Below are 25,838 nucleotides of genomic sequence, written 5' to 3' on the forward strand. Positions count from 1 at the left end.
TGAACTGAAAACATTACAAAACACAGCTACAGGTCAAATCAAGATGCTGAACTGAAAACATTACAAAACACAGCTACAGGTCAAATCAAGATGCTGAACTGAAAACATTGCAAAACACAGCTACAGGTCAAATCAAGATGCTGAACTGAAAACATTACAAAACACAGCTACAGGTCAAATCAAGATGCTGAACTGAAAACATTACAAAACACAGCTACAGGTCAAATCAAGATGCTGAACTGAAAACATTACAAAACACAGCTACAGGTCAAATCAAGATGCTGAACTGAAAACATTACAAAACACAGCTACAGGTCAAATCAAGATGCTGAACTGAAAACATTACAAAACACAGCTACAGGTCAAATCAAGATGCTGAACTGAAAACATTACAAAACACAGCTACAGGTCAAATGAAGACACTGACTGCTGTGGTATTTGATACCATGTCGGCCACCGTAGAAGACGATAAACATCCAGGATTACGTTGGGAGTGCCCGGTGGTTTTCTACATCATTTGTAAAACTAGAAAGATTGATAAAATCATCAATTCCGACGTAAGTATTTTACATGAAGATATTGGGGTACTAACAATATAGTGTTAGACTATATTTATTCTAGCTTTTAGCTAGATTTATAAGCTGAACCATGATTTTAGCTGTCAAGCTCTAGCAGAAGCCAACGACACGTATCGGTAACTAGCCTAGCTAGCTAACTAAAGAAACTGGTTGAACCAGGGATGGTTTATAGCTAATAGCTCAACCAGCATTAACTACCTATCTATTTATAGAACATATACGTTACGGCGGAAGAAAAGCCGTTGACAGACGTGTAATTAACTAGCTAAAACAAAGGATGGATGTTCGCTAGCTCAACGTTTTCTCATCGCCCCCAGCAGCTCTCCGTCTAACGGCTCGCTTCCTTCTCGTGTTGTTGATTCATGAGACGTGATTGAAATGGATTCTTCTAACGTTTAGTAAATCGTTTCAGCTTATTAATTAACCATCCCGACATGTTGCGTATGTTACGTGTGACGCCCTTACGATATGTTGTTTTGATTATTCAGAAACTATTAACGTTTGCTAGTTAGCTGTAGGTAGGTGGGTTCATCGTGTTTAGAAATCGGCTATCCCCCCCCCCATTACGTCCATTACTGCCCAATGCAATGCGCTTACCTTGGGTTTATTCCTCACGTCTTGCAACGGAAACTTTGTACCGTTTTAAGAAGTCAACTGAGACAGACCCAACTGAGTTTTTCCCGATAGAATCTCTCGTTTTCGTTGCAAAACTTTTTCAGTTTGGAGGAAACGTTTTGCAACAGAATTTGCGTAATGAATACACTCCAGGGGGTCATAACGTCTATGGTATGTTCAACATAGCCAAAACATTTCGAAATGTTTTTGGCTATGTTCAACGTTTTAGTCAATGGAAACGGTGCTGAAGAGAAGAACGGTGTGATTATATTGGCTCAGAGGGCTATTGTGTATGGTGGGCTGCACAATATTGTGCGATTAGCTACAAATGGTCACACTGGTGATTTATGTATCTCAATGTGTCACACCCATATTGATCAGGGTACACCCACCAAACAGAAGCAAACAGACCTCAAAAGCTGTTGAAGAATGCTGCACACGTTGAACTGAACTGAATGCACCCCAGTATTGAAAAGTCATTAAAAGTGCTTGTTTTCCATTTTTTTAGGCCTTTGATAGAGGCATCCTAGCCCAATAGAGGAAGATGAGGCTGAAAGAGATCCAGAGGACCGCTCATCCAGCATGGAGCCCTGCCCCCCACCACCCTATCTGCCTGGCTTTAGGTAGGGCACAAATGTTACCTGTATCAGGCCTGTCCATACCTGTCCTACACTAACTCTAACCCTTCTACCTAATCTTAGGTAGGTCAGAACTGTTTTGTGTATCAGGACTGTCATGCACTTATACAGTAGATAGTTCCAGATGTTTAGGCATTCTTGCCAGTAGCCTCCCAGATCTGTTTATGCTATCTAGCCAACTTGCCTAACTTGGCAAGCATGCAAAAACAGAGTTGGGAGCAGGCTTCTAAAAATCAGGAGTTGTGTAACTGATGATAACAGGCTTCACTTTTAATTCTGAATAAATATACTTCTTGAGTTCTTGTGATTTATTAGATTTCTTTGTTGGTCTGTTGTTGTTGTTGTTGTTGTTGTTGTTGTTGAGGAACAGGCACGTCAGCTCAGCAGCTGGATGCGTCATTCAACACCACTGCCGCCTTGGAAATATTCCAGGTGGATTTTGCCGATCCTTCCCTGGGCATGAAGCTCAAGGGGTCCCTACCTACTTCTAACAGGTAAGCAACAACAATGACCTGCTAACCCAATACTATACGAGTTATCAAGTTAATATATATTATTGTATCAATACATACGATTCAACCTATAACATTTTGATTTTTGATATCTGTGCCTTAGGCTCCATAGTCTGGTGTGGGTAAACTTTGGAGCAGGAGAAGACGGTTTGGGAGGGAGACTGATTGGAGGCAGTGATAATGGCACGGTAACGGTGTATAGCCCAGAAGCCATCGTAACATCAGGGGCAGAGGCAATAATAGGACAGTCTGACAAACACACTGGGCCTGTCAGAGCACTAGACTTCAACCCCTTTCAGGTAATGCTGGTAGCAGCCAGTCAAGGCTTTGGCCCATTTCTCACTTGTAGTTTGACATGCAATTTAAAATGGCTACTAAATTACATTTAAATGAAGCTTTTAATATGAACACTTAAAGGATATGTTCAATCCAATGTTCTGTATCATATTCCTCACATGTATTTTTTTCTCTCATTTGAATGTACTCTCTCTCTCTCTCTCTCGCTCTCTCTCTCGCTCTCTCTCACACTCTCTCACACTCTCTCTCACACTCTCTCTCACACTCTCTCTCACACTCTCTCTCACACTCTCTCTCACACTCTCTCTCACACTCTCTCTCACACTCTCTCTCACACTCTCTCTCACACTCTCTCTCACTCACTCTCTCTCTCTCTCTCTCTCTCAGAGTAATCTGTTGGCGTCAGGTGCAAACGATTCAGAGATCTACATCTGGGATTTGAACAATTTCAGCAATCCAATGACACCCGGGACAAAGTCACAGGTAAATGTCTCTGGGGGGAAGTTTGTCCCGTTCTCTTCTATTTCCATTCAACCTCTTCTCTAAATCAAAATGGTGGGGAATTCCAGGTGATTTAAATCCCTGGAATGAGTCTTCATTTAATTTTGAACCGTTTTCCCCTCTTTGTAGCTTTGTGAGGTAAGAGTGAAAGCCAGTGTGTGTGTGGTTGTTGTCTGGTGTGTGGTGGCTTTAACATGTGTGGGCTGGTGGGAAGGTTAAATAACCTAACACTTCCCCCTATCAAGATATTACTGAAGTCTCAGAGAAATAGCCTGTGATGATAGTCTTCCACAGTGTGGCAGTGTTGGGAATTTTGGCTTTGCTTTTTGATGTGAAATAACACTTCTTTTTTTTCTTTTTTAATCTCTAAAATGTGTGCCGTGACATTCTCCACTCAATAATTCCTGGAGGAATATCTATATTTGTAACAGTGCTGTTCCTTCTCTCCCCATCCACCTAGCCTCCTGAAGATATCAGTGTAGTGTCGTGGAACAGACAGGTGCAACACATCCTGGCCTCTGCAAACCCCAGTGGGAAAGCAGTGGTCTGGGACCTGAGGAAGAACGAGCCCATCATCAAGATTAGTGACCACAGCAACCGGGTGAGTACAGTAGACTGGTGAGTACAGTAGACTGGTGAGTACAGTAGACTGGTGAGTACAGTAGACTAGTGAGTACAGTAGACTAGTGAGTACAGTAGATTAGTGACCACAGCAACAGGGTGAGTACAGTAGACTAGTGAGTACAGTAGATTGGTGACCACAGCAACCGGGTGGGTACAGTAGACTAGTGAGTACAGTAGATTAGTGACCACAGCAACAGGGTGAGTATGTTCTGGTGTGTTGTAGATGCTCTGGTGTGTTGTAGATGCACTGTTCAGGGATGCTCTGGTCTGATGTAGTGTTGTAGATGCTCTGGTCTGATGTAGTGTGCTGTTGTAGATGCACTGTTCAGGGATGCCCTGGTCTGATGTTGTGTTTTAGGTGCACTGTTCAGGGATGCTCTGGTCTGATGTTGTGTTATAGATGTACTGTTCAGGGATGCTCTGGTGTGTTGTAGATGCACTGTTTAGGGATGCTCTGGTCTGATGTAGTGTTGTAGATGCACTGTTTAGGGATGCTATGGTCTGGTGTTGTGTTATAGATGGACTGTTCAGGGATGCTCTGGTCTGATGTAGTGTTGTAGATGCACTGTTTAGGGATGCTCTGGTCTGATGTAGTGTTTTGTTGTAGATGCACTGCTCAGGGATGCTCTGGTCTGATGTAGTGTTGTGTTGTGTTGTAGATGCACTGCTCAGGGATGCTCTGGTCTGATGTAGTGTTGTGTTATAGATTCACTGTTTAGGGATGCTCTGGTCTGATGTTGTGTTGTAGATGTCCTGGTCTGATGTAGTGTTGTGTTGTAGATGCACTGTTCAGGGATGCTCTGGCACCCTGAGGTGGCCACCCAGTTGGTCCTGGCCTCAGAAGATGACCGCATGCCAGTCATTCAGATGTGGGACCTGCGCTTTGCCACGTCCCCTCTCAAAGTCCTGGAGAACCACACAAGGTGAGCCTCTGGGACATTGTGCCACACATCACTTTAACTGGAATTGTTATGTGTGATGATATGGTCTCCGTTATGGCAGGTGGAGCTAAGTACTTCATGTTTCTAGCTCCAACAGTGCAGTAATATCTAACCATAGTAATTCACATAATAAAACATTTATTTATTTATTTATTTATACGTTGGTGTTGTGCCACTTTAATTGTCTGTATGTCGTTGGTTGTGTTTTTATTGGTGTTGTATGTGTTACGTGGTTCAATCACATTTAATTGTCTGTATGTCGTTGGTTGTGTTTTTATTGGTGTTGTATGTGTTACGTGGTTCAATCACATTTAATTGTCTGTATGTCGTTGGTTGTGTTTTTATTGGTGTTGTATGTGTTACGTGGTTCAATCACATTTAATTGTCTGTATGTCGTTGGTTGTGTTTTTATTGGTGTTGTATGTGTTACGTGGTTCAATCACATTTAATTGTCTGTATGTCGTTGGTTGTGTTTTTATTGGTGTTGTATGTGTTACGTGGTTCAATCACATTTAATTGTCTGTATGTCGTTGGTTGTGTTTTTATTTTTTATTGGTTCAATCACATTTAATTGTCTGTATGTCGTTGGTTGTGTTTTTATTGGTCTGATGTTGTATGTGTTACGTGGTTCAATCACATTTAATTGTCTGTATGTGTCGTTGGTTGTGTTTTTATTGGTGTTGTATGTGTTTGGTTCAATCACATTTAATTGTCTGTATGTCGTTGGTTGTGTTTTTATTGGTGTTGTATGTGTTACGTGGTTCAATCACATTTAATTGTCTGTATGTCGTTGGTTGTGTTTTTATTGGTGTTGTATGTGTTACGTGGTTCAATCACATTTAATTGTCTGTATGTCGTTGGTTGTGTTTTTATTGGTGTTGTATGTGTTACGTGGTTCAATCACATTTAATTGTCTGTATGTCGTTGGTTGTGTTTTTATTGGTGTTGTATGTGTTACGTGGTTCAATCACATTTAATTGTCTGTATGTCGTTGGTTGTGATTACGTGGTTCAATCACATTTAATTGTCTGTATGTCGTTGGTTGTGTTTTTATTGGTGTTGTATGTGTTACGTGGTTCAATCACATTTAATTGTCGTTGGTTGTGTTTTTATTGGTGTTGTTGTTGTGATATGGTGGTTGTGTTTTTATTGGTGTTGTTTGTGTTACGTGGTTCAATCACATTTAATTGTCTGTATGTCGTTGGTTGTGTTTTTATTGGTGTTTATGTGTTACGTGGTTCAATCACATTTAATTGTCTGTATGTCGTTGGTTGTGTTTTTATTGGTGTTGTATGTGTTACGTGGTTCAATCACATTTAATTGTCTGTATGTCGTTGGTTGTGTTTTTATTGGTGTTGTATGTGTTACGTGGTTCAATCACATTTAATTGTCTGTATGTCGTTGGTTGTGTTTTTATTGGTGTTGTTTGTGTTACGTGGTTCAATCACATTTAATTGTCTGTATGTCGTTGGTTGTGTTTTTATTGGTGTTGTGTGTGTTACGTGGTTCAATCACATTTAATTGTCTGTATGTCGTTGGTTGTGTTTTTATTGGTGTTGTATGTGTTACGTGGTTCAATCACATTTTCCTTTTTTTTTATTGATTAATAAAATACAATGAGTTCTTCTAGCTCGGCGGCTGTTGTCGTTTCATAGTTGAAGTTAAAAGAGAGAGCCTGGACCCGTCGGTGATTTAAGGCTTGGTGTTTTTCCTCCTCAGGGGACTTCTGTCCATAGCGTGGAGCCAAGCAGACCCAGAGCTGTTGCTCAGTAGTGCTAAAGACAACAGGATCCTCTGCTGGAACCCAAACACTGGAGAGGTACCTGCTCTGTTCTAAAGGCCTCATGGCGTCATGTGGTGCATATGGCCTCTCATCACAAGGCCCCCGCCATCTTTCCCTGCCCAGGGCTTCTTCAGATGCCACTGTTGTCTAGGAGATCTGTTTCTACAATGTCATGGTGATCCAATCTCTCTCTCTCCCGTCTCTCTAGGAGATCTGTTTCTACAATGTCGTGGTGATCCAATCTCTCTCTCTCTCCCGTCTCTCTAGGTGATCTATGAATTACCAACGACCAATCAGTGGTGCTTTGACATTCAGTGGTGTCCCAGGAACCCAGCGCTGCTGTCGGCGGCCTCGTTTGACGGCTGGATCAGTGTGTACAGTGTGATGGGAGGAAGCCTGGAGGCCCAGCAGCAGAGCAGGGCTGATCAGGTAGAGAGCCTCCATCTGTCTTACAGCTCTATCTGTGACCCATGTCTGTTTACTGTCTAAAGGAAACTACCCACAATCCAGTGTTGTCGCTGGGAGTCGTTCTGGATAAGAATGTCTGCTAAATGCTAAAACGTCAAAGGCTCCCTGTTTCCTATGTAGTGCACTACTTTTGACCAGGGGACAAAAGTAGTGCACTATTTATGGAATAGATATGATTGTAGTAACATTTTGGCGTAGTCAGGTGTCTAGCCTGGTATGGTTGTAGACCTCATTTGGGCTGAAGCGTAGCCTAGTGGTTAGAGTGTTGGACTAGTAACTGAAAGGTTGCAAGTTCAAATCCCCGAGCTGACAAGGTACAACTCTGTCGTTCTGCCCCTGAACAGGCAGTTAACCCACTGTTCCTAGACCGTCATTGAAAATAAGAATTTGTTCTTAACTGACTTGCCTCATTAAATAAAGGTAAAATATAATAATAATAATTTAAAGACCTCTGCTCATTTATCTTTCCTTTATATAATATTTAGATTGGAATGCAGTCTTTGTGTGGTACTTTCCCACAGATCTCCTCGTCCTTTGACACCATGGATCCGTTTGGGACAGGCCAGGTGCTGCCCCCTCTGCAAGTTCCCCAACCCACCCCTCAGACCACCCTAGTCGCTCCGCTGAAGAAGCCCCCCAAGTGGGTTCGTAGGCCCGTAGGAGCCTCATTCGCTGTAAGTGCAATGTACTTGACCTTTAAAAAAAAATATTTAAAAATTATATACATTTTTTTTGTATTTCAGAAGGTAAATAACATCAGTAAATGCCTATTGTGAGGAACCCCAATATGTTTAAGCAGTAAGGCATGACAACCTGTGGATTATGGTGGAAACACACGGTTAAAGTCTATTCTTAGGCATGACAACCTGTGGATTATGGTGGAAACACACGGTTAAAGTCTATTCTTAGGCATGACAACCTGTGGATTATGGTGGAAACACACGGTTAAAGTCTATTCTTAGGCATGACAACCTGTGGATTATGGTGGAAACACACGGTTAAAGTCTATTCTTAGGCATGACAACCCGTGGATTATGGTGGAAACACACGGTTAAAGTCTATTCTTAGGCATGACAACCTGTGGATTATGGTGGAAACACACGGTTAAAGTCTATTCTTAGGCATGACAACCTGTGGATTATGGTGGAAACACACGGTTAAAGTCTATTCTTAGGCATGACAACCCACGGTTAAAGTCTATTCTTAGGCATGACAACCCGTGGATTATGGTGGAAACACACGGTTAAAGTCTATTCTTAGGCATGACAACCTGTGGATTATGGTGGAAACACACGGTTAAAGTCTATTCTTAGGCATGACAACCCGTGGATTATGGTGGAAACACACGGTTAAAGTCTATTCTTAGGAATGACGTAAAGTGCTACTCTTTGGTCACGCTCTACTCTTAAAGGGACAGTACGTGATTATGACAAGTCTTACAATGTATTATAACTGCCTCATAGTAATAGTACCCCCCCGCCCCCATCCTCTTCTCCTTGTAGTTTGGTGGGAAGCTGATCACCTTTGAGAGTCCTAAGGCTCCAGTCCAGAGCCCACAGCCCGTCCCTGTCCCCAGGCAGGTGTTTGTGAGCCAGGTCACCACGGAAACAGAGCTCCTCCAACGTTCCAGAGAGCTGCAGGCTGCTCTGCAATCTGGATCCTTGTCAGACTACTGCCAGGCCAAGATCCACAAGGCCCCCACAGACTCTGAACAGGACATATGGAGGTTTCTCCTGGTAGGTGTTATGACACTGCACAGTGGCACGAAAGGTTCATTTTTAAAGGAATAATGGACGATTTTGGCAATTAAGCAACTTTTCTACATACCCCAGGGTCAAACAACGTAACATTATAGATAGTGTGACATTTATGTCATTTAATCCCTTTTTCTACTCACCCAGAGCCCATTTTTTGCCTCTGCATGCAGTTTTGAAGGTAGTTTCGGGAGCCATTGCTAACTAGCGTTAGCACAATGACTGGAAGTCTCCTGGAACTGTTAGCATGCTAAAATAGTATCCATGAATTCATCTGACCCTCGTTAAGTAGAAAAGTTGCTTAATTGCCAAAATGTTTTTTAAAAAGTCCAGTTATCTGTGTCCCTGTCTGTCCTTCTGACTGGACAGTAGTAGGACTCACAGAACACCTATGGAGATGACGCATTTCCATGAACAGTAGGCTTCTCTGTACAATGTATTTGGATAGAAAGGCACTCAGGAGCCAAGACCGACATATGATGAACACCAAGTTCTGCAAGGGTTGTTTAGGTTTCTAATGTTGTCCACCTCCTGATGTTTGCAGGTCAACTTTGAAGATGAAGCCCGGGTCAAATTCCTGAGACTTTTGGGTTTCAGCAAAGAGGATTTAGAGAGAAAGATATCCACCTGCTTGGGGAAGAACCTGCAGCCTAACGGACATGGAGTGGATGCCAACGATCTGGCTGAGAAGATACAGCTTCTCTCTACTCAGGTCAGTCCAGGAACAAACCTCTTCATAGCCCATTCTCTTTTATAGTAGTCCTAATTCTTGTCTAGACTGCAGTCCTTCCACCGTCCACTAGAGGGCAGTGACGAGTTTCAGAAGCGATATGTGGTCTCTGTTCATAACAACATGAATCCTGTCACCTTTTTATATTATCACCACCAACCTTCCATAAAAGTACGTTGTCCTCGTTTCGTTTCCAGAGGTCAGAAGAATCCGGGGATGAGGTTGACTCCACCAAGACTCTGGGTTCATCCTCGCCCTCTGACTTTTTCAGTCAGATCCCACCACAACCACAAGACAAGGAGAAGAAGATGAGCTTCCCGATCCCTGTGTCAGCAGGTACTGCTAGTCTTCCGTTCAGTATCCCAGCAGCAGGACGTGACTTCAGCTGTCTCTTCCTGTGAAATCTAAACAGTACGGACTGGTTTCCCGGACACATAACAAATAGAATGTTCAACGTAAAACCTTTTTTTTTTTAGTCTTAATATGAATCTGTTGTCCTGGTAACTGGCCCTTTTGTATGACTGTAACTCTCCCGTATCTCATTCAGTTGCTTTATGCTCCTGTTGTATTAGATGCAGATGGTCTGATCAGCCAGGCTCTGCTGGTGGGAAACTTTGAGGGAGCGGTGGACCTGTGTCTGAACGAGGGGCGCTACGCTGAGGCCATCCTGCTGGCGATCAGTGGAGGACAGGAGCTACTGCAGAAGACCCAGCAGACATACCTGGACGAGCAGAGGAACAGCATCTCTATGGTAAGACAGGGGGGACCAGCATCTCTATGGTAAGACAGGGGACATACCTGGACGAGCAGAGGACCAGCATCTCTATGGTAAGACAGGGGGGGGTGGACGAGCAGAGGACCAGCACATGGTAAGACATGTTCAACAGGGGGGGACCAGCATCTCTATGGTAAGACAGGGGACATACCTGGATGAGCAGAGTAACAGCATCTCTATGGTAAGACAGGGGGACCAGCATCTATGGTAAGACAGGGTATGGTAAGACAGGGGGACCAGCATCTCTATGGTAAGACAGGGGGACATACCTGGACGAGCAGAGGAACAGCATCTCATAAGACTCATACCTGGACGAGCAGAGGAACAGTATGGTAAGACGGGGGGACCAGCATCTCTATGGTAAGGGGGACCAGCATCTCTATGGTAAGACAGGGGGGACATGCCTGGACGAGCAGAGGAACAGCATCTCTATGGTAAGACATGGTAAGGGGGGACCAGCATCTCTATGGTAAGACAGGGGGGGGGCATACCTGTCCCCTGTCTTACCATAAGCAGAGGAACAGCATCTCTATGGTAAGATGGGGAACAGCATCTCTATGGTAAGACAGGGGGGGACATACCTGGACGAGCAGAGGAACAGCATCTCTATGGTAAGACAGGGGGGACCAGCATCTCTATGGTAAGACAGGGGACATACCTGGACGAGCAGAGGAACAGCATCTCTATGGTAAGACAGGGGGGGACATACCTGGACGAGCAGAGGAACAGCATCTCTATGGTAAGACGGGGGACCAGCATCTCTATGGTAAGACAGGGAGGGGGGGGGACATACCTGGACGAGCAGAGGAACAGCATCTCTATGGTAAGACAGGGAGGAACAGCATCTCTATGGTAAGACAGGGAGGAACAGCATCTCTATGGTAAGACGGGGGACATTTGGGACTTACCCTCACGGCTATTTTGATTTATATCGTATTTGTATGACTTGATTACTAGCTAGCAAAGTTAGTTTAGTTCAGAATATAGTTATTTTATATCAACAAAATAATCTGATTTTACTGAGTCCGCATGAATACATACAACCTGGTTAAGTTTACTGTCGACCGTCCTCAGCTGATCTCATCCGTGGTGACCCAGAACTGGGGAGACATCGTGCAGAGCTGTGCCTTGGATAACTGGAAGGAGGCTCTCGCTGCTCTCCTAACCTACGCTCACCCCAAAGAGTTTGCTCATCTGTGTGGTAAGAACAAGATGTTGAGGATCGTAAACAAAGGCATCAGTAAACCCCGGCTTGCTTTTACCTTGTGTTCAGCGCTTATTTCTGCAAGTCACTAGAAATCTATTTCAGAAGAGAGACCTGATTGTACCTGATGGTCTCTTCTGCTTCCTGTTCCTAACCCCTCCCTCCCTTTCTCCTGGTTGGACTATAACTGATCTCTGTGCTGTGTAGCTCTTCTGCTTCCTGTTCCTAACCCCTCCCTCCCTTTCTCCTGGTAGAACTATAACTGATCTCTGTTACATCTTCTATCTAACCTCTCCTCCTCTCTCTTCCTTGCTCTCCCACCCTCTCCTGGTACTGTAGAGACCCTGGGGTCGCGTCTGGAGGGGGAGAGGACAGAGAAACGCTGTCTGCAGGCATGTCTCTGTTACATTTGCTCTGGGAACATTGAGAAACTAGTGGAATGCTGGGCCCTGCAGAGGGACTGCTCATCTCCCCTGGTTTTAGAGGTAAGAAATCTTTTTTTTATATATCTATCTATATATTTATCCTTCATTTAACCATGGAAGTCACTTTTCCAAGTGAACCCAAGCATTATGATGATGTGATGTCATAACTGGCCACAGATACCATCTCTATTGACGTGGTAGTAACCAGGTGGTAACATTATGTCGTCTGTGTGATTGACCGCCAGGACTTGGTAGAGAAGATGATGGTTCTGCGTAAGTCTGTGGAGCGTCTGAGGAACAGCGAGGTGGCTGTACAGAGTCCTATCCTGGCTGACAAGCTGACTCACTACGCTGGTCTCCTAGCTTCACAAGGCAGCCTGGCTACAGCCCTGTCCTACCTGCCAGACACCTCAGACCAGGTAAACACAACCTCCCACTCCTCTTCAGATACCTTATCAACCAGGACGTGTTTTAAACGTGTCATCGTGCTTCAAAGACCCCGTGTTTTCTCTCTCCTGGATCGTGTTCAGACCTGCATTTTAATATGTAAGTTGTGCTTCGTTGATCTTGCCTGATGAAAGAGAACTAATGTTGTTGTCGTCCAGAAAGGGGTTTTTTCCTACCATCTGTTACTCCAGAGGGCTGTACTGCAGAGCAGGATCAATGAGTTAGCCAGCTTACTTTGATAAACAACCAGAAATTACTACACATTTTCTGGTTCATTAACAAAGCTAAACATCCATGTGTTCTTGGCTGTTGAGTCAATAAAACCATGCCTAAAATATTATGATTTATTATTATTATTATTATTATTATTATTATTGTTTTTTTTTTATACGCTTGAAATGGGCAAGTTAGCCTGCTAACTCCCTGGTTTATAGTTTACCCCCTCAGGCAGGCTGACGCATCAAACTGTTTGAAATATTTCCAGTACTATTATAACTGTGTTGTTGTTCTGTGGTGTTTGTCCTCCTGCAGGCTTGCATCATGATGATGAGAGACCGGCTGTTCCACGCCCAGGGAGAGGGAGGAGCTGCAGCGGGGCAACAGCCCCCACCGTTCCCTTACAACAGAGTCAGGGTGACTGGGGGCGACCCTGCCCCCGCTCAGGCCCCTGCTGTCCCCGTCCAAGCACAACCACCAACACAGACACCGGTATTTAGGAATTAATGCATTTTATTTGACACTTTTGCCTCAGCCTTGAGAATGCAACAATAAACACACACAAAATTGATTTGAGGATTATAAAACACAAAGTAAACAGATCTATTGATCCATTGATTTATACATCGATGACTCTAATCTCCACTTGAAGATATCATAGCAGTTGCTAGAGTTCATGTTGTGAAACATCAGCTTGGTATATTGTTATTCTCTCGTGTGTGTTTCTGTGGCTGCGTTCCAGTCTACTGTTGAAGTAGTTCACTATAAAGGGAATGGGGCACCGGCTGTGTGTAAATGATGTTCCTCTCCAGGGGCCCTACCAGCCTCCTCTTCCTGTGATGTCAGTGGGTGGCCAGCCTCCTCCTCCTGTGATGTCAGTGGGTGGCCAGCCTCCTCCTCCTGTGATGTCAGTGGGTGGCCAGCCTCCTCCTTCGTATGGCGTTCTGCCACCCTCCTCCCCTGCTCCTCCACCGAGTGGGCTGCCACGTACAGGACTACGGCCAGCCTACCCTCAACATCCTGCCACGGCCCCAGGTAGGCACTCGCCCTCCGTCCAGGGCCGTGTTCAGCAGGTGTTATGTCTGGAACTGACCCTGTGTGTAGTCTGCTTACTGACTTCATCTGGTTGTTTTTCTATCCTGTGGTTTTTGTTCTACCGTGTTATTTTTAGTGCTATATTGATATTGATTGCTGCATTGTTGGGTTTGGAGCTTGTAAGAAAGGCTTTTCACTGTATCAAATCAAATGTATTTATATAGCCCTTCATACATCAGCTGATGTCTCAAAGTGCTGTACAGAAACCCAGCATAAAACACCCAAACAGCAAGCAATGCGGGTGTAGAAGCACAGTACTTGAGTATGTGACATTGAAACATGTTTGTTCTACATAATATATTTCTATCTGAACGTAATATACAAGCTGTGCCCTGCTGAACCAGGTACTACTCTGTCACCTGCCAGACACTACTCCAGACTGGTCTTGATGTAACATGTCTGTCTCCTGTCTGCTCAGGGTTCTCTCCACTCCAGCCATTCCAGCCACAACAGCAGCCCATGTCTGCAGGACTAGGTGGCCCCGGCCTCTCTGCCTTCCCTCCAGGACCCGCTATGCCAGGCTCCAGCCTATCTGGACCCCCTCTGCCTCCGTTCTCTGCCCCTGGCGGCCTCCCCACCATGCCCAGCCCAGGGCCACCTCCGTCAGGCTTCACCCCCACCTCGCTCCCTTCAGGCCCCATGCCACCCAGCTACCAGCAGCCTGGGGCCCCCGTCGGCATGTACCCACCAGGGGGTCTCACCTCCACAGCCAGGGCCCACCTGCAGGTCCCCCCTCTGGTCCGTACCCACCCCTGGGACCTGGGTACCCACAAGGAGGTCCTGGAGCCCCGGCCGTCAAGTCCTTCTCTGCTCCGTCGGTTGCTCCTCCTCCTACAGGTACTGACCATGATGCAATTCATGTGTTGCTTCCCAAATCCTATGCCTGGTATAGTGCACTACTGTTGACCTGGGCTTGTACGGTCGGTAGGACCCTACCGTTGACCGGGGATCGTGTGGTCGGTAGGACCCTACTGTTGACCGGGGATCGTGCGGTCGGTAGGACCCTACCGTGGATCGTGCGGTCGGTAGGACCCTACCGTTGACTGGGGATCGTGTGGTCGGTAGGACCCTACCGTTGACCGGGGATCGTACGGTCGGTAGGACCCTACCGTTGACCGGGGATTGGGGTGTAATTTGGGACACAGGCCTGTAACACCACTGTTTACCTGTTATGATAGTCATCTTTAATCATATCTTTATTCATTTATGCTTAAACAAGAATCCACCATTCCTTTAACACTTGTCTCTTTTATAAATTCTAAATCATGTGTAGTGAGATTTGAGATGTGAATAATGTTAATTTATAAATGCTTCTGATTGAGCTGTCCCCCTTGTTTAACTTTCAGGGTACTTCCCTTGGCTGAGTACTCCCCTTGTTGACGATGATGAAGGTGACAGAGTGACAGACAGGGATAGGTTTGGATATGGTGGGATAAGACTGTTAATGCAGACAGGGATAGGTTTGGATGTGGTGGGATAAGACTGTTAATGCAGACAGGGATGGGTTTGGATGTGGTGGGATGAGACTGTTAATGCAGACAGGGATAGGTTTGGATGTGGTGGGATAAGACTGTTAATGCAGACAGGGGTATGGTGGGATGAGACTGTTAATGCAGACAGGGATAAGTTTGGATGTGGTGGGATAAGACTGTTAATGCAGATAGGGCTAGGTTTAGATATGGTGGGATAAGACTGTTATGGGATAAGACTGTGTTAATGCAGGGGGTTTAGATATGGTGGGATAAGATGCAGACAGGGCTAGGTTTAGATATGGTGGGATAAGACTGTTAATGCAGATAGGGTTTAGATATGGTGGGATAAGACAGGGCTAGGTTTAGATATGGTGGGATAAGACTGTTAATGCAGACATGGCTAGGTTTAGATATGGTGGGATAAGACAGGGCTAGGTTTAGATATGGTGGGATAAGACAGGGATAGGTTTAGATATGGTGGGATAAGACTGTGTTAATGCAGATAGGGCTAGGTTTAGATATGGTGGGATAAGACAGGGCTAGGTTTAGATATGGTGGGATAAGACTGTGTTAATGCAGACAGGGATAGGTTTAGATATGGTGGGATAAGACAGGGCTAGGTTTAGATATGGTGGGATAAGACAGGGCTAGGTTTAGATATGGTGGGATAAGACTGTGTTAATGCAGATAGGGCTAGGTTTAGATATGGTGGGATAAGACTGTGTTAATGCAGATAGGGATAGGTTTAGATATGGTGGGATAAGACTGTGTTAATGCAGACAGGGATAGGTTTAGATATGGTGGGATAAGACAGGGCTAGGTTTAGATATGGTGGGATAAGACTGTGTTAATGCAGACAGGGCTAGGTTTAGATATGGTGGGATAAGACTGTTAATGCAGACAGGGCTAGGTTTAGATATGGTGGGATAAGACTGTTAATGCAGACAGGGCTAGGTTTAGATATGGTGGGATAAGACTGTTAATGCAGACAGGGATAGGTTTAGATATGGTGGGATAAGACAGGGCTAGGTTTAGATATGGTGGGATAAGACAGGGCTAGGTTTAGATATGGTGGGATAAGACTGTGTTAATGCAGATAGGGATAGGTTTAGATATGGTGGGATAAGACCGGGCTAGGTTTGGATATGGTGGGATAAGACAGGGCTAGGTTTAGATATGGTGGGATAAGACAGGGCTAGGTTTAGATATGGTGGGATAAGATGGTTAATGTAGACAGGGCTAGGTTTGGATATGGTGGGATAAGATGGTTAATGTAGACAGGGCTAGGTTTGGATATGGTGGGATAAGACAGGGCTAGGTTTAGATATGGTGGGATAAGACTGTGTTAATGCAGATAGGGATAGGTTTAGATATGGTGGGATAAGACAGGGCTAGGTTTAGATATGGTGGGATAAGACTGTGTTAATGCAGACAGGGCTAGGTTTAGATATGGTGGGATAAGACAGGGCTAGGTTTAGATATGGTGGGATAAGACTGTTAATGCAGACAGGGATAGGTTTAGATATGGTGGGATAAGACAGGGCTAGGTTTAGATATGGTGGGATAAGACAGGGCTAGGTTTAGATATGGTGGGATAAGACAGGGCTAGGTTTGGATGTGGTGGGATAAGACTGTGTTAATGCAGACAGGGCTAGGTTTAGATATGGTGGGATAAGACTGTGTTAATGCAGACATGGTGGGGAAAGGTTTAGATATGGTGGGATAAGACAGGGATAGGTTTAGATATGGTGGGATAAGACTGTGTTAATGCAGATAGGGCTAGGTTTAGATATGGTGGGATAAGACTGTGTTAATGCAGATAGGGATAGGTTTAGATATGGTGGGATAAGACTGTGTTAATGCAGACAGGGATAGGTTTGGATGTGGTGGGATAAGACTGTTAATGCAGATAGGGCTGGGTTTAGATATGGTGGGATAAGACAGGGCTAGGTTTAGATATGGTGGGATAAGACAGGGCTAGGTTTAGATATGGTGGGATAAGACAGGGCTAGGGATATGGTGGGATAAGACTGGGCTAGGTTTAGATATGGTGGGATAAGAGGGCTAGGTTTAGATATGGTGGGATAAGACAGGGCTAGGTTTAGATATGGTGGGATAAGACAGGGCTAGGTTTAGATATGGTGGGATAAGACTGTGTTAATGCAGACAGGGCTAGGTTTAGATATGGTGGGATAAGACAGGGCTAGGTTTAGATATGGTGGGATAAGAGGGCTAGGTTTAGAATGGGATAAGACAGGGCTAGGTTTAGATATGGTGGGATAAGACAGGGCTAGGTTTAGATATGGTGGGATAAGACTGTGTTAATGATAAGACAGGGCTAGGTTTAGATATGGTGGGATAAGACAGGGCTAGGTTTAGATATGGTGGGATAAGACAGGGCTAGGTTTAGATATGGTGGGATAAGACTGTGTTAATGCAGACAGGGCTAGGTTTAGATATGGTGGGATTTAGGTTTAGATATGGTGGGATAAGACAGGGCTAGGTTTAGATATGGTGGGATAAGACAGGGCTAGGTTTAGATATGGTGGGATAAGACAGGGCTAGGTTTAGATATGGTGGGATAAGACAGGGCTAGGTTTAGATATGGTGGGATAAGACAGGGCTAGGTTTAGATATGGTGGGATAAGACAGGGCTAGGTTTAGATATGGTGGGATAAGACAGGGCTAGGTTTAGATATGGTGGGATAAGACAGGGCTAGGTTTAGATATGGTGGGATAAGACAGGGCTAGGTTTAGATATGGTGGGATAAGACTGTGTTAATGCAGACAGGGCTAGGTTTAGATATGGTGGGATAAGACATGGCTAGGTTTAGATATGGTGGGATAAGACAGGGCTAGGTTTAGATATGGTGGGATAAGACAGGGCTAGGTTTAGATATGGTGGGATAAGACAGGGCTAGGTTTGGATATGGTGGGATAAGACTGTGTTAATGCAGATAGGGCTAGGTTTAGATATGGTGGGATAAGACTGTGTTAATGCAGACAGGGATAGGTTTAGATATGGTGGGATAAGACTGTGTTAATGCAGACAGGGCTAGGTTTAGATATGGTGGGATAAGACAGGGCTAGGTTTAGATATGGTGGGATAAGACAGGGCTAGGTTTAGATATGGTGGGATAAGACAGGGCTAGGTTTAGATATGGTGGGATAAGACTGTGTTAATGCAGATAGGGCTAGGTTTAGATATGGTGGGATAAGACATGGCTAGGTTTAGATATGGTGGGATAAGACAGGCTAGGTTTAGATATGGTGGGATAAGACATGGCTAGGTTTAGATATGGTGGGATAAGACATGGCTAGGTTTAGATATGGTGGGATAAGACAGGGCTAGGTTTAGATATGGTGGGATAAGACAGGGCTAGGTTTAGATATGGTGGGATAAGACAGGGCTAGGTTTAGATATGGTGGGATAAGACAGGGCTAGGTTTAGATATGGTGGGATAAGACAGGGCTAGGTTTAGATATGGTGGGATAAGACAGGGCTAGGTTTAGATATGGTGGGATAAGACAGGGCTAGGTTTAGATATGGTGGGATAAGACAGGGCTAGGTTTAGATATGGTGGGATAAGACTGTGTTAATGCAGACATGTAGAAAGGTTTCTGCTTGTGCCGTCACATGATTTTACAGGAACGTGTTGAGCCGGTCTCTGATTTATAACAAACATTGTAACGATGTAGTGAAATAATCCATGCTAAATCACTGTTGGTGATTTACATTTACTCATTTAATACTGAAATATCTGTTTTAAGTTTATGATATTTGAGTACTAAAAAATGTAAATTTACCACAGTATTAGGCTATGCCAAGTAGTGAAGATAATGCAACAACAATAATGTGATATTTTTTATTTTTATTTTACCTTTATTCAACCAGGCAAGTCAGTTAAGAACAAATTCTTATTTTCAATGACGGCCTAGGAACAGCGGGTTAACCTTGTCAGCTCGGGGGTTTGAACTTACAACCTTTCGTTTACTAGTCCAACACTCTAACCACTAGGCTACCCTTATTGTCAGTCAGTGTGTCCAATCTAACTGCACTGTGATGCTGCCTGGCTGTGGCCTGCTGTCTGTTGAAGTGACCTGTTTGTTGCTACTCAAGTGGAAATACCTTTTTTTGTTTTTCAGAGTTGAAAGTGATTTTTAAGACTAATTTATCCTCCTAAGAGATTGAGAAATAACCCTGCTCAACTTAATGTCCCAGAGCTTTCCATGGGTCTCTTGGCTCTTGGCTTTGGCTGCTGTCTGGATTCTTAAAAAGCATCAGGTATCTTGTGGCTGACTATTCATCTTTCACTATCTATAGGACAAGATGGCTGGAATGACCCACCAGCAGTACGAGGGGGTTCTAGGAAGAAAAAGGTATCTCCTCTGGATAAATGACCTTCATACCAGATTCCCCATCCTCTCTGATAACATGGACTAGCTCAGACTGGAGAAATGTGGACCAGTTCCAATTTGTCCAACCCAGTCCAGGACCAGTAGACCATCTTGGAAATGTTAATAGCTACAATCTTAGTTGTATGTAAACCAGTATTCAGTGAATCCATGTTCTCCAGATGTTGTAGACGGGTCTTTGCTATGTCAGTACTTTCACGTGTTTAAACATGCAGTAAGATCTTAGCTATATGTTAACCAGTATAAGGTGAAGCTTTTATGTCTGTAATAATAAACCTGCCAGTGTGTGAATCTGTGTTCTGTCCGCATCTCAGGTTGTCCCAGACAACTACACCCCTCCGGCTCCCATCACCGCCCCTGTTATGGGGGGTTTCCCCATGGAGGGCCATCATCATCAGCCCCAAGGACAGCAGGGCCACGACCCCAGCCGCACGCAGCAGTTCCCCCCAGGGGCCCCTCAGGAGCCCAGCGTACAGGTCAGTGACAACCTCTTCTGTGTTTCTCCATGCCAGTTCTGGAGCCAGAATACAGTGGGATTTCTGGTAGCATGAGACTAGTGCCAACCTAACCCAGTACCATTTACTTTATATTAAAGGCCTGCCAGGCCGACCTCTAACCCCTAAAGTCAGGCTACCAGTTACTTTATATTAAAGGCCTGCCAGGCCGACCTCTAACCCCTAAAGTCAGGCTACCAGTTACTTATAGGTAGTCAGATCTCTAACCCCTAAAGTCAGGCTACCAGTTACTTATAGGTAGTCAGATCTCTAACCCCTAAAGTCAGGCTACCAGTTACTTATAGGTAGACAGATCTCTAACCCCTAAAGTCAGGCTACCAGTTACTTATAGGCAGTCAGACCTCTAACCCCTAAAGTCAGGCTACCAGTTACTTATAGGTAGTCAGATCTCTAACCCCTAAAGTCAGGCTACCAGTTACTTATAGGTAGTCAGATCTCTAACCCCTAAAGTCAGGCTACCAGTTACTTATAGGTAGTCAGATCTCTAACCCCTAAAGTCAGGCTACCAGTTACTTATAGGCAGTCAGACCTCTAACCCCTAAAGTCAGGCTACCAGTTACTTATAGGTAGGCCGACCTCTAACCCCTAAAGTCAGGCTACCAGTTACTTATAGGTAGACAGATCCCTAACCCCTAAAGTCAGGCTACCAGTTACTTATAGGTAGACAGATGTCTAACCCCTAAAGTCAGGCTACCAGTTACTTATAGGCAGGCAGACCTCTAACCCCTAAAGTCAGGCTACCAGTTACTTATAGGTAGTCAGATCTCTAACCCCTAAAGTCAGGCTACCAGTTACTTATAGGTAGTCAGATCTCTAACCCCTAAAGTCAGGCTACCAGTTACTTATAGGTAGTCAGATCTCTAACCCCTAAAGTCAGGCTACCAGTTACTTTAGGTAGGTAAAGTCAGGAGTTACTTATAGGTAGTCAGATCTCTAACCCCTAAAGTCAGGCTACCAGTTACTTATAGGTAGTCAGATCTCTAACCCCTAAAGTCAGGCTACCAGTTACTTATAGGTAGTCAGATCTCTAACCCCTAAAGTCAGGCTACCAGTTACTTATAGGTAGTCAGATCTCTAACCCCTAAAGTCAGGCTACCAGTTACTTATAGGTAGTCAGATCTCTAACCCTAAAGTCAGGCTACCAGTTACTTATAGGTAGTCAGATCTCTCTAAAGTCAGGCTACCAGTTACCTCAGATCTCTAAAAGTCAGGCTACCAGTTACTTATAGGTAGTCAGATCTCTAACCCCTAAAGTCAGGCTACCAGTTACTTATAGGTAGTCAGATCTCTAACCCCTAAAGTCAGGCTACCAGTTACTTATAGGTAGTCAGATCTCTAACCCCTAAAGTCAGGCTACCAGTTACTTATAGGTAGTCAGACCTCTAACCCCTAAAGTCAGGCTACCAGTTACTTATAGGTAGTCAGATCTCTAACCCCTAAAGTCAGGCTACCAGTTACTTATAGGCAGTCAGACCTCTAACCCCTAAAGTCAGGCTACCAGTTACTTATAGGTAGTCAGACCTCTAACCCCTAAAGTCAGGCTACCAGTTACTTATAGGTAGTCAGATCTCTAACCCCTAAAGTCAGGCTACCAGTTACTTATAGGCAGTCAGACCTCTAACCCCTAAAGTCAGGCTACCAGTTACTTATAGGTAGGTCAGACCTCTAACCCCTAAAGTCAGGCTACCAGTTACTTATAGGTAGACAGATCCCTAACCCCTAAAGTCAGGCTACCAGTTACTTATAGGTAGACAGATCTCTAACCCCTAAAGTCAGGCTACCAGTTACTTATAGGCAGGCAGACCTCTAACCCCTAAAGTCAGGCTACCAGTTACTTTCTTATTAATGGCCTGGCAGCCTGACCTCTAACCCCTAAAGTCAGGATACCAGTTACTTATAGGCAGGCCGACCTCTAACCCCTGTGTGTCCCTTCAGCTCCTCCAGGCGCTGCCGGCTGAGAGGGTGGAGCAGAGAGAGATCCCTACAGAGCACATGGTCCTCAAGCAGACCTTCGACAGCCTGGTTCAACGCTGCCAGCTAGCCGCACAAGACCCAGTAAGTCTTTACACAAGACGGTAGTTTCGGCTCTTGTGATTCAAAAGACATAATTTCTACCCGTCTATCTGCATAAGACACACAGAGCCAATCTGAAGGTGCTGCTGTTCGAGTCTGACATCCTAATATTTCAAAATATTTATTTATTTTCCTCAGCAAACAAAAAGGAAACTTGAGGATGCATCGAAACGCCTTGGGTACCTGTATGACAAGCTGAGAGAGCAAACGGTGAGAACATGAAGCAGATACTCTACCACAGGGCCCCAGCCTTAGAGTTCACAAATCTGCTGTTCCAAAACACACACCTTCAAACAAAATCATCTGTGTTTTTAAAACATTTCACCTGCGTTTTTATATTGAAAGTCGGCTGTTTTTTTGTTGTTTTTTTGGCTTCAATAGAGTGATCAGGGACATGTAACTATAGTCTTCATTCACAGAAAAGACATTAGTGCAACACATTCTGGCAGAAAATAACTTTGTTTTCATCAGATGACAACAGAAGTGGAACGCCATTTGGCTGGCAGCCACACAAGTAAATGAGTTTACAATTAAAAAGCACTGTCTTTTTTTTTTTTGCAAAAACGATGCATGGCCATCATATTTCTGTTTGGCATAGAGAGAGAATGTAGCCAGCTACATTTCCCAATGTTTTGCTTGAAGTTAATCTTGTATTTTACCAGAGAAAAGTTGGCTACACGGAAAAGTAGCTACACATCATTCAGAACGCTATCTGCTGATAGAATGCCGTTCCTGAAGTGCAACTGAAGCACAAAATTAGTCTGATGCAGAGCAGAAATTACAATAAGAAGCATTTTAGATTTGAGGTAACGCAGCAAGAGATTTATTTTTTTCCGCGTGAAAATCACACAATTCTGTATTAACGCGACTCCTGTACCATGATGTCAGTTAGTTCTCATTTTAATCCAGTCAAGTTATTCCACTACATAACAGACCCAGTCATGGTGCTCCACTACATAACAGACCCAGTCATGGTGCTCCACTCCATAACAGACCCAGTCATGTTGCTCCACTACATAACAGACCCAGTCATGGTGCTCCACTACATAACAGACCCAGTCATGGTGCTCCACTCCATAACAGACCCAGTCATGGTGCTCCACTCCATAACAGACCCAGTCATGGTGCTCCACTCCATAACAGACCCAGTCATGGTGCTCCACTCCATAACAGACCCAGTCATGGTGCTCCACTCCATAACAGACCCAGTCATGGTGCTCACTCCACCATAACAGACCCAGTCATGGTGCTCCACTCCATAACAGACCCAGTCATGGTGCTCCACTCCATAACAGACCCAGTCATGGTGCTCCACTACATAACAGACCCAGTCATGGTGCTCCACTACATAACAGACCCAGTCATGGTGCTCCACTCCATAACAGACCCAGTCATGGTGCTCCACTCCATAACAGACCCAGTCATGGTGCATCCACCCAGTCATGGTGCATAACAGACCCAGTCATGGTGCTCCACCCGGCATAACAGACCCAGTCATGGTGCTCCACCCGGCATAACAGACCCAGTCATGGTGCTCCACCCGGCATAACAGACCCAGTCATGGTGCTCCACCCGGCATAACAGACCCAGTCATGGTGCTCCACCCGGCATAACAGACCCAGTCATGGTGCTCCACTACATAACAGACCCAGTCATGGTGCTCCACTCCATAACAGACCCAGTCATGGTGCTCCACTCCATAACAGACCCAGTCATGGTGCTCCACTCCATAACAGACCCAGTGAAGTTAGTCCACTACATTACAGACCCAAAGGAAATGTGTACATGCCTATAGTAACTTTAAATTCTCTCCTCATCCTGTAGCTGTCTAACAACATCCTGGGGGGTTTACATGAGATCAGCCGCTGTGTGGCGGGCCAGAACTACCAGCGTGGCCTAGAGGTCCACACTGCTGTGGTCACCAGCAGCAACTTCAGCGAGATCCAAGCCTTCATGCCCATCCTCAAAGTGGTCATGACCATCGCCAACAAGCTGGGCGTCTGACCACTGATCCCACACCAAGGCAGGCTTCTAGAATAAACCTGATTTCCTATAATGCTCTACTTTTGACCAGACCCTATGGGCTCTTTACGGGCCCCGTGGGCCCTATGATTTATGAGAGCCCCGAGGGGTCTATGAGGGCCCCCGAGGGCTCTTGTCAAAAGTAGTGCTCTATATAGGGAGCAGAGTGCCATTTGGAACACTCAAAAACACACCAAGATAAAAACAGCCTTAAGTGTTATCATATGGATGGATCACAATGTTATAGATTAGATATTTATTTCTTTTTCAGCTGTTGAAATGTGCTTTGATAAAGAGAACATGATTGCAGATGTGTGGTTTTCGCTTGACTAAAGCCGACTCATTGAAAGGTTTCAGACTTGGCTGATGACGAGAGGTGTTTTTCTCTGAGAAGACGAGTCACTGTGGTGTTTATCAACAGCAAAACACCCAATAGTATTAAAGAAGTTGAGTCCTTTTAGCTTCTCGATGGGAAGATACCGGATGTTAAATATTAAAGAGGGTGGGGGGTTATTGGTGTGGGAGGATTGTAAGATAGCTGAGGATTTTAATGTCATATGTTTGAGAGTGGAGAAAGATATACGCAAATGTCTCTGAACAATGTGGGCTTGGATTCTCTGGCTGTCAGTAGTTCTTAACATGGTAACACATCCAACTAAGGGAAGACTTTGGAGAGCGAGGTTGTTTTTGTCCACCTTCCTACCTCATCTTTCCTTAACAAACCACACAACGTCCAGCTGATTTTTGCAATAGTTAGGAAGAGTGAATGAGTTATATACACTTTTGTAATGCATACTGTACCACAGCGCTGAAATTGTTACTTTTTTCACTGACAGACCAGTGTGCTCTACAGACCAGTGTGCCATCTCTTACTTTGTTACGTTTTCAGGCCAAAGCACTGCAACGACTAGCTCTGATCCAGGGTGTTACGTGCAGCTTGTTGACTCAGAGCTGTGTCAGAGCCTGCACATTACGCCCTGGTCCAGAGCTATGCAACAACAGAATGTCATTTGATGATTCTTGTGGAGTTGCTGGATTTTTTTTTAGTCAGTCCGCGTTCGTCACTATAGAGCGGCCCACTGCTGTCAGCTAGCTTGTGTGATTGAGATACTGTGTGTGTCTTGGTTGTTGGCTTCGCCCCCTGTTTATAGTGTGCTGGCTTCTGTTGTGTATAAACTGTAATGAGCACACCACTGTAAACAGCTTTGGTGTGGTTACACTTGACATTTCATGCTGATTGAAGAATGTGGCAGTTATCGACTGAAATATGAATTATGGCAAAGAAACCCATGAATAAATATCTTGAAATATTTTTGTGAATTGTAAGTGGTGCGTAAGCTACACTCCCCCTATTTTTTTTTTGTCGTTGTTGACGATTTCCCTGTTTTAATAATTAATTAGTATTTCCCCATTTTTTTTAATAAGGAATTAGCAATTACCCCTGTTTTAATAAGGAATTAGACATTTCTTATTTGACCTGTTGCATCCTATATTTAGTTTCTAATTGTGCGTCGCCATAGAAACGACCTTCCCACGCCACCTTGTTCTTTTTCAGGAGGGGGGGGGGGTTTGTGCACAAAATGATCACACCAAAGCTGATCCATTCTAGTGTTTTGTTCTCATTGGGAGTGGCCTATGATTACGTATGTACTTAATATTAGTTGAGATCTAATGTGCTAAATCAAATTTTTGAGAGCTGGAGCAGTGGAAACGCTTTCTCTAGAGTGATGAATCACG

The 25,838-nt window shown here is 44.6% G+C and overlaps 1 protein-coding gene and 1 long non-coding RNA gene across 18 annotated transcripts; both read left to right on the forward strand.

Moving 5' to 3' along the window:
* Positions 1-428: 428 nt before the first annotated feature.
* Positions 429-25,413, forward strand: sec31b (SEC31 homolog B, COPII coat complex component). Its single transcript, XM_042319059.1, is given in 28 exon segments — positions 429-557; positions 1,702-1,816; positions 2,202-2,325; positions 2,447-2,642; positions 3,028-3,123; positions 3,271-3,279; positions 3,602-3,742; positions 4,546-4,688; positions 6,426-6,525; positions 6,757-6,918; positions 7,479-7,631; positions 8,460-8,693; positions 9,256-9,423; positions 9,639-9,777; positions 10,014-10,192; positions 11,291-11,417; positions 11,760-11,905; positions 12,091-12,264; positions 12,824-13,000; positions 13,321-13,543; positions 14,022-14,296; positions 14,299-14,440; positions 14,950-14,994; positions 19,400-19,455; positions 19,806-19,967; positions 21,942-22,061; positions 22,218-22,289; positions 23,904-25,413. Coding segments are annotated over 27 exon segments (3,822 nt in total). The 5' UTR covers positions 429-557; positions 1,702-1,737; the 3' UTR covers positions 24,084-25,413.
* LOC121846119 lies at positions 15,385-18,360 on the forward strand. 17 transcript variants are annotated; one of them, XR_006083028.1, is made up of 8 exons: positions 15,385-15,895; positions 16,074-16,274; positions 16,440-16,591; positions 16,623-16,684; positions 16,782-16,858; positions 17,144-17,251; positions 17,935-17,996; positions 18,135-18,360. It is a non-coding gene; the product is annotated as an uncharacterized LOC121846119 (long non-coding RNA). The 17 variants fall into 17 exon arrangements; XR_006083037.1 differs by lacking the exon at positions 16,782-16,858 and adding an exon at positions 15,896-15,941 and having other exon boundaries at positions 15,385-15,864; positions 16,105-16,274; positions 16,440-16,730; XR_006083035.1 differs by lacking the exon at positions 16,782-16,858 and having other exon boundaries at positions 15,385-15,818; positions 15,865-15,985; positions 16,105-16,274; positions 16,440-16,730.
* Positions 25,414-25,838: the final 425 nt, after the last annotated feature.

This window comes from Oncorhynchus tshawytscha, unplaced genomic scaffold (genome assembly GCF_018296145.1).
Source record: "Oncorhynchus tshawytscha isolate Ot180627B unplaced genomic scaffold, Otsh_v2.0 Un_scaffold_822_pilon_pilon, whole genome shotgun sequence".
NCBI lineage: Eukaryota > Metazoa > Chordata > Actinopteri > Salmoniformes > Salmonidae > Oncorhynchus > Oncorhynchus tshawytscha.